Genomic DNA, 9,641 nt, shown 5'->3' on the forward strand with positions numbered 1-9,641 from the left:
CATGAGGGAAATGCAAATTAAAACCACATTAAGATTTCATCTTACCCCAGTCAGACTGGCTAAGATCAAGAGAGGAACAAATGATACCAAATGCTGGAGACAATGTAGGGAAAGGGGAACACTCATCCACTGCTGGTGGGATTGCAAACTTCTTCAACCCCTATGGAAAGCAATGTGGAGAACTCTTAAAAAACTAAAAATGAACCTACCATTTGACCCAGTTATACCACTCCTTGGCATATACCCAAGAAACACATGCTATTGTAGAGACACTTGTGCATCCATGTTTGTTGCTGCTCTTTTCATAATAGGTAAGAGATGGAAGCAACCTAAATGCCCCTCAGCTGACAAGTGGACATTGAAAATGTGGTTCATTTATACGATGGAGTTCTACTCAGCAGTAAAGAGAGATGAAATAATGAAATTTGCACTGGTAAATGGATGGGACTAGAAAATGTTATACTAAGTGAAGTAACACAGAATCAGAAAAACAATTTATGTTATTCCTCATATGTGGATCCTAGCACAAAATCCTTATAAGTGAGTATTAATCCAGATATAACTATAGGAACTGGGAAAATGAAAGAACCAAGGAGGTAAAGAAAGAACATGGAAGAGAAGAACAGTAGGAAACAGGTATTACTAAGGACGATATAGATAAAAATGGGGTTATTTTAATGGGGGGGATGGGTTATACAAGGAATTTTGGGGTTAAAGAGAAAGAAGGAGCTCAAGAAAGGAGGGACCATAGGAGAAGGGTATTATTAAGGGAGAAATGGGAAAAACGGGGAAACCATGTTTGAAGCATTAGACAATGAGAGAGATAAATAATAGCTAGCTAGTTTGAAAAAAAAAAACAGAGGGAACCATAGTCCAACAACCTACTGACAAATTATACAAACAACTATCTCAAGGAACATAATATATGCCTAGCCAAGGTTTATCTGAGAATGTTTGGTTTTGCCCAAGCTTTATCTATGTAGCACATGGTAATTAAAAGTACCAGACTGGTAGAACTATCCTTCTTGGATGATTAACATTCATACTTTGAGTCCTATACTAATCTGGAACTTGAAGGACAGCTTTTGCTCCTTGCCCTCCAAGGCTGACTAAGTTCCAGGAGTCTATGGAGCATCTTTCAAAATTTCCTGTAACTGTGGTGAGTCACCTCTCCTCTTGATCAAAGAGGCTGTGGAGACCCCACTAGATGGACTTGAACCAGTGTCCAGTCTACAAAGAGGAGGGTCAACACAGAGGAAATATTTCCTCTATGTTTCCAAGTGAAGCCAGCCACAGTTGAGTAGGACCTTTGACTTATCTTCACATAGATGGAACTGGTAAAAGAAAGGAGCCAGGGGCTCCTCCTAAGCCCATGTGACCCCCGAGGAACAGATCCTCCAACGACCTTAAGAGTAAAAATAAACTGGTTAATCTGGGCCAACTTTATGGTCCTAAACACCCAAAAGGAAAGTATAACCAAAGATTAAAGTGATCAGCAAAATTCTTTAAGAGTCCATGAGTGGCTAAAGACATAACAAGAAACCTTGCCAGACAGGAGATACCTTCCTTTGAGTTGTTGGCCAGTGTGGCCCAAGAGACTCCCAGATAGTAACCCAGCATGGAACTGGGAAAATGAACAGTAGACCCCAATCTTTTCTAAAGGAATGTTGGCAACTGACTGGTGCTAGATGAGGATGAGCTGATCTTCCTAAAGCAAGGAACCCTAGATAGGCTGATTAGACTCAGAGGATGGACTGGCACTGGGGAATGGCTGGGGTCACCAATAACACAGTGGACAGTAACAGGGATTACAGAGTATATGGGCTCCAGGGGGTTGGGGGAGAGGCAATGGGAGGGTGCCATTTGGGATGCATGTATAAAGATGAATAAGATTGTTTGGGTTGTTCTATATGAAATACACAAAAAATCAATCAATAAAAAATGAGTTATATTTGAGGAAGAAGCATAAAAATTTGGTTCATGTTAATTAGTAGATATGAAAAACATTACCATTGAAATCTACCTGATGACTTTATATCCATGCTCAGGTGCCAAGGATCTCAGAAAGTAACCAACTGTGACTAGTAACAAAGAGATATACAGAGATTAGAGATGCAAGTGCAAATATCTAAGTTTTAGTTGCCTTAAAAATGAGCTTAAAAACTCATTCAATTTTATGGCTTACAGGGCTTATACTGAGTTCAGTATTGTATAACTATATTAATTCAACTGCAAACCTAAAAATTTTATAACCACTTTTGAAAGAGATATATTTTTGCTCTGGAAACTGTGTTAAAGCTGTAATGAAATGCTTCTTCTAAAAAATATATAAAAAATGAGCTTATCTGTATGAAACAGTATATTTTAAAAATAAATGAAGACCTTTTTTACAGGTTGAAACCTCATTCAATTTTATGTCTTATAGGGTTTATACTGAGTACAGTAATGTCTAACTGCATTAATTCAACATTATAAACCTGAAAATTTACAGCCAATTTTGAAAGAGATGCATCTTTGCTCTGGAAACTGTTATTGATTATGTTCATGCTGTTGTAATGAAATATTTCTACTAATTATGTGGTTATTAAATAAATTAAAAAATTCAAAATAATGCCAAGCAGACAGAAAAGTAGATTGGATGTATACATATTTATTGCATTCAGAATTTAAAAAGTATCAAAGTTTAAAGATGTAATGTACAACATGCAGAATATAGTTCATAACATTGTATCCTATACTGAACCTTTTGCTAAGAGATTTTAAATGCTCCTAACACAGATACACACACAGACACTGAGACACAGACACACACATATGCACAGACACACACACACACACACACACACACACACGCACTCTGTGGGAGAGGCTGGATTTAGTCATTTGCTTTCATTTGCTTGACAGCAGCCACAAAAGCAGAACTATTTAAGTTAAAACATGTTGTCTATATTTCCAGTGGCTTGGAAGTATTTGAGAAATTCTTTTTTTCCCCCAGTGCTGGGAACCAAACCCAGGGCCTTGAATTTGCAAGGCTAGCATTCTACCACTGAGCTTAATCTCCAATTCTGAGAATTATTAAATGGAAAATATAGCAGTTATGTATCTCTGCTTTTCCTTCCCCATCTCTTATTTTGCACCAAATTTACCAACCTCTGGAGATGTAAAAATGCATGGAATGTCCTCTACCCTTGAAGAGCTCTTTAAATAGTGGCTTTGTATACTTTTTTTTGTTTGTTTTATATTGTATATCATGTAGTCCAGGCATGCATAATCACATTTGATTTATGAAGTGCTCAGGATCAAATTGAGGGCTTTGTGCATGCTATGCAATTACTGTACCTATGGAACTACATTTCCACCCCTCTTTTAGAACAGACTGTTAGTGCAATGATAAAGTTCAGGTAATACTGAGGCCAGCTGAAGCTTATCTTTAGTTATCTCTAATTACAGCATCTCTCTACTTTTCTTGCCATATTAGCATAGCATATAGTTGCTGAACTAAAAATGACTGATGATCTAGAGGGAAAGAAGCAGGGTGAGTTCAAATCCAAGTTTGGGGGGCTGCTGGGAATCAAACTAGGTCTCACATAGGTAAGTAATGATTCTACCACTAAGCTATACTCTTAGCTTCCAAATATGCATAGGCATTTATGCTCTTTTTTCATAGATTTATTATTTATTTGTGCGTTTGTGTGCATGCACTGACATATACATGCTATGGTGCACATGTAGTGGCCAGAGGACAACTTGTGACAATTGGTTCTCTCCTCCCACCATGTGGGTCCTGTAGATCGATTCAGGTCATCAGGCTTGGCAGTAACACCGTTACTGTTGAGTCATCTTTCTGGCTCAAGAGATTTTTGAATTTTTCATTTTGAGGTGTCACCTATTGTCTGGAAGAAAGAAAAATTTAATGTGTGGTGTAATGTATTTTCAGGTCTTGTTGCTTGACATGTAGTCACAGGAAATTATTGGTATCATCTGAGAGCTTATTATGACTACAGCATCTCAGCACCCACCTCCTGCTTCTGAATTGGACTCTGCTTTGTAACAAGACCCTCAGGCAATGTGTGTATTTCTTTATGTTTTCTAACAAGCACTGCTAATGAGCACAACACTATGAAGGCAAAACCCTGCACCCCAGGGATTCTTTGGCCATTCCTATCAACATCACTTGGGACTTAGAAATGTAAATTTACAGCTCCATTCTAGTCTTGTTGAACCAGAAAAAAAAAAGGAGTTTATTCATCTGTGTTAGTAAAACTAAACTCTCCAGGTGAATCTGATGTCTGTTGAGAGCCACTGGTCAGAGGTGGTTTGAAGGAATGAGATGCAAGTAGATGAGGGCTCGTTTTGTGAAGACTGTTTTCTGAGGTTCACAGGACAATTGTGTTCACATAGATACTTCTTTATTGTTCAGATATGGAGATACAGATGTTTGAGAATGGCAGGGAGTTTTAGAAGGTATACCTTGGTGCATGAAATATCTCTATACTTAGTGGTACAGATTCTAGCCTAAGCTGAGAGTTTTCTGTTCTTGGAGTCACCTCTAGAAGTCTCACCTTCTCTAACAGTCATCTGTTAAAGAGTTGCATGTGAGGTAAAAGGCTCTGTTAGCACAATTTGCTGCATGTTACCTCTCATTCTTTAATAAGTGAGTAAAACTGTTAACATTTTGGAAGAGGGACTGATGGTGTATTAGGGGCATGTGTGTACTGTTAAAGGCAGCAACTAAATACTCCCGAGAGAGGGGCCTTTATTTTGGCATATAAGAAGATCACTTACCCTACTCAACTTCCTCTTTCCTCAGTGGGATTTAGTTTCCAAAGCTGAGCAAATGAAGACTTTTCTGGGACTATGGGGACTCTCCCTCCTTTCCTTTACATGGACTCATATTGACGATTGGTCAGGTATCATACGGCTTGACAGATTAGAATTTGTTAATATTTTCTGAAAATATGGCTTTCAGATTGTTTTCAGTTTTGGTCTGGCCAAATCTTAGTGACAGACAGTTAAGGATACACAGAGGCTTTTGGTCTCTTTGAGATGCATAATTTTAGATGCATGATTCTACTCTTGAGCCTAGACACACACTGTGTCCCAACTTGTGTTTCTCTCCGGTCCTCTTTTGACCTTTGTAGACAATGTCCTGCTCTTGGGGTTCAATACTTGGGGGTAGATTACGTAGAAGGAAAAGGAATTGACCCAGAAAGCAAAGAGGCTTCCTTGGCTTTTGAGAATTCAGGAGTCAGTAGACTGAGACATTAGGAAAAAAGGATTTTCTAGGTTTCAGCCTTTTTCCTTTATAGAGTCACTGGATCTTAGAGGAGGGCCCTCCTTGTAAGGAAGGTCACCAACTGATCCAGTTTTCTTAGCGCCTTCTCAATTTTAGTGCCCCTAAGTAGCCCACTTTGAAAAAACTAGGATTGATGGCCACCCTAAATATAAGACAGGCTTTTAGTTTCCAATGTTTAGAATCATAACAGGGAGTTGTGTGTCTTTGTAAAGTCACTTTCAAAGTTCTGATTCTAGGGTCATTATAAGTCTTACTATATTCATTATGTGTATTGTTTCTTTTATTAGGAACTATTTGAAGGAAACAGCTCTAAGGACTTGTATTAGTAGCCACTGACTCACCATCTAGATATATTAAATCCATATCGAATTTCTTTCTTTACTTCAATTTGTGATAGAAGAGGAAGTTGAGGTAGGACTGGGGTCTCCGTGGACAGCCATGATCTTAGTGTCTTCCCTCTAGGCCCACAGGGAAGCTAAGAAATTATTCATGTATCTGCACATTCTATGATTTTACATCAACTTTATGGATTCAAAGTACGGTTTGCAAACATCTGAAATTTCATTTCTATTTAGTTTCCCAGCTTTATTTTGTTCAACTCATTTAGCAATATTTTTAGCATTGCAAGTTGTTTCTGTTCTCCTATTGGTAGGACTTTTCAAGTGTTTGCAAAGCAATATTTGTACTTGGGTGATTTTTAAAATTATTATTACTATTACATTTATTATTGCTGTGTGTGTGTGCATCTATCATGGCATATGTGGAGGTCAGAAGACAACTTGCAGGAATCAGTTCTTTTCTTCTACCATGAGGGTTCCAGGGATTGAACTTAAGTTGTTAGACTTAGTGGTAAGCACTTTTACCCCGAACCATCTCACCAGCCCTGGATGACTTTTTTTTTTTTTTCCTTACTAGAAATAAAATTGCAATGCCACAGGGTAGGCATATCTGAGGCCTGATCCACTTGTTTGGTTTTCTAATATGGGTACTTCAGTTTCCTCTTCCTAGAAGAAAAAAATCCTCCTTTTTTTTCCTTTTGCCAATATTTGGTGGTTTCAGGTGACTTGCTTTTTCATTGGGATGTGAAGTAAATCAGGCCATTATGTTTTTAAAAACTCTTTTAGTTTTAGATAATTTTAGATTCATAAGTAGGTATAAGTAATGAAGAGAAGTGTACCCTGTACACCTTGCAGAACTGTAATACAAAATTGGGGTACTTTTTATAATTATAGCCAAACTTCAAAGCTTTTTCTATCACAATGAGGACACCCCATAATGTTCTTTTAGAGTCTTTTCTATTTCCCTTTTGAGCCAAATTCTGCCAACCTTCCTTTCCATCCCAGTCCTTAATCTTGATAACCACAAACTCCATTTCTTCTGTCATTTCAAGGGTGTCAGAATATAAGTGGGGTGTGCAACCTTTTAGAATTGGCTGTGTGTGTATGGTTTGTCTGTATGGAGGTGATCGACATTTTCAGTGTAATTTCCTGAAGATACATTAAAGTCTTTGCATACACTGTTTTTTCTTTTGTGCTAAGTAATATATGGCATAGGTGTACCATAGTTTATTTAACTACTTACTAAATAGTATTCAGTCTGTTTCTAGTTTGGATGAAAAAAGTTGTTATGAACTTTTGTATATATTATGTGAGTGTAAATTTTTATATCTTAGGGGAAAATGTCTAACAGTTTACTTTCTGGTTTGTATAGTTGTATATTTAATTTTAAAAGAAATTATGAAACTGTTTTTCAATGTGGCATTATATATTATCACCGGCAATGTAGTGCTACAGTTTCTCATTCTCACCAGCATTTGGTGGTGTTACTGTTTATTTTAGCTATCTTAATAGGTATGCATTTCATTGTGATTTTAATTTGGATTTCCAAGATGGGTGGTGAAGAATTTTTTTCATATACATATCCGTATTTGTATGTGGTTGTCAGAGAAAGTTTCCACAGATTTATCTAGTTTGCTTAGACTAGTGAGTTCTTGGTGCCTCCTGAGGCCTCAGGCTCCTGCCAGTATCTTAAATGCAAATGACATTTTCCCTTAGGGTGGTCTAGGTAATCAGTCACTTCAGGCTTTTCCCCCATGTCCATCCAGTTACATAGTTTCTAGTTTGTTCTAGTTTTCTTCCCCTAGGACCTAGCTCAAGTGCCAGATTAGGTCAGAAAAGTTTCCTTTCCTCAGACCAAAATCCATGTATGCAGAATCTAGATACTCCTGATATTTTGGATTAAAAGAACTTTGATACCATTGTCACTCAGTTTTCAGTCACACACACCTGATTGCTGGTTGTAGTGTTCCTGACAAGTGTTTATTCCTACATCAATCCTCCATGTTTGCTTTTTTGTCATGAAGCTGTGGATATAGAAAGCAAACAAGGGCTTGCCCAGATCAAGAGAGCAGGATACACTCTGACTCAGCATAAATCTGCAATATAAATGTCTTATGATCACAGCTCTTTAAAATGTTTGCTGTGGAGAGTGGAGTCAAATGATCTTATTTGCCCTGATTTTTTTTTTCCACATACATTGTGGATATGAGTGTATGTATTTTAGGGAATGAAATAATATGAAGACCTTCCTTTACAGACCTGCTCGTCTCTATCACAGTTTATTTTATTAGGGGATGATCTCTTGATCACCAGGTTTGCTAAAAGTTTTCTGTGATGATTTATATAACAGCTTGTTAACAGAAAATTTCTCTTTTCTCTTTCTCAGCATATCAACTGCAATGCACCAACCACTGGTTCTATCTCAGAATTAGGGCCACATTATTTCCCTATATACATATGGACCCTGATGAAGTATTTCTGGGAGCTGACTGTCCTGTGACCCAAGTTTGGCCAAATGATTACTATGATTTTACCTATCGTACTTATTCCTGTGGAATCGTCAATAAAGTAAGAGAAATGGCTGTCTCCTTGAATGTCTGGTCCTTTCAACATGCCTACAAAACAGAAGTCATGACTTTTGTATTGGTAATATAGTTAGATTAATGTCTCTAAGAGTCACACCCAAGACAAATGAAGTTAAGATGCTAACTACTCCCTTTCTTGTAGGGCAATGATTTGAAATTCCAGTTACTTGATTAGTGATGGAAGAGGCTGGGGAGTTGATGGTTTTGTGGGGAGAGAAGTGTTTTCCATACATTACAAAGTAGTTTCCCAAACTAGTTACACATTACAACTCAGGAAGTTTGGCTCAACTCAGATGGGAGTTAAACATCCTTGGTTAAGCATTGGTTAGACATCAACAGGCTTTCAGAGAAAATGTTGAGTACTCTGCCAGCCCTAAGTCCAAAGATTCTGGTGTTCCTTATTGGGGACATTTAGTTATATACTGTTTCTTAAAGGTAACTGGGAGTTTTGATTTGATTAAAAAATGAAATATTATTGAAACTTGGCTGTAACATTACACATTTTGTTTGTGTTAAGAGCTATTGTAGAACTTTGACAGATCTAACTGAATGGCAGATTTAGTTACACAGGGGGAAATAAAACCTCTAGATGGATATGAGTACACAGGATGTAAAGTGTTTATTAAGTGCCCTTGGGAGAATGGAGAATGCAGATTGTGTTAAAGGGAGAAGCTGGGCTGTGTTGAAGGTTCAAAGATACCTTAGACTGACCAGAATTTGATAAGTGATTAGAAACTGGAACTTCATTAGGGTGGTGGTGGTGTTTTTCTTCCTCCTCCTCTTCTTCCTCTTCTGTTCTTGTTCTGCTTCATTTATAAAAATAAATAAGGAAATAGAGACTGGGGATGTATCCATGCATCAGTTGCTAGAGAGCTTGTCTAGCTTGCACAAGGCTCTGTTTGAGCCTCAATACCACAAAAACTGGGCATAGTAGACCATGCCTGCAATCCTAGCACATGCAAGGTAGAGGCAGGAGGATCTGGAATTCAAGGTCATCCTTAGCTACCAAGAGAGTCTAAAGCCAGCAAAGACTATTTGTGACCCTGTCTCAAACAAACAAGCATACCCAGATTAATCATTTAAACCAAATTCTCAAGGATTTATGAATTCCAAATGGGTTTCAGCTGATCTGAAAGCTAGCAGATTCCTCCAATATGTGAAACTTTACCTACAACTGTGTTGAAAGGAGTAATCATTCTTTAATATGAATCACATTTTTCTCTCAATTAACAAGTATTGGTTGACTTTTATGCCAAAGTGGCCAGACTGAACGCATCTTGTCATTTAGAAAATGATCCTGCTTTTCATGAACAATTGCTTAAGAGTGACCACTGTTTTGAGAGCTTGAAGTATTTATAATTTCTTATCCCTTGATGTTTCCTGAGATCCTTGAGACAAAGACCCATTTTATTTATTATTTTT

The 9,641-nt window shown here is 37.6% G+C and overlaps 1 protein-coding gene across 1 annotated transcript in view; it reads left to right on the forward strand.

Annotated features, from left to right (window-relative positions):
- Positions 1-4,837: 4,837 nt before the first annotated feature.
- The window catches only part of LOC103741279 (oocyte-secreted protein 1-like), an 11,238-nt gene continuing 6,434 nt past the window's right edge, over positions 4,838-9,641 (forward strand). The window contains exons 1-2 of the mRNA XM_008842032.1: positions 4,838-4,910; positions 8,021-8,202. Of these exons, the coding sequence (XP_008840254.1) occupies positions 4,838-4,910; positions 8,021-8,202 (255 nt within the window). The remainder of the gene's footprint in view (positions 4,911-8,020; positions 8,203-9,641) is intronic.

The sequence above is a fragment of the Nannospalax galili genome, unplaced genomic scaffold (genome assembly GCF_000622305.1).
Source record: "Nannospalax galili isolate Female #2095 unplaced genomic scaffold, S.galili_v1.0 scaffold580, whole genome shotgun sequence".
Classification (NCBI taxonomy): domain Eukaryota; kingdom Metazoa; phylum Chordata; class Mammalia; order Rodentia; family Spalacidae; genus Nannospalax; species Nannospalax galili.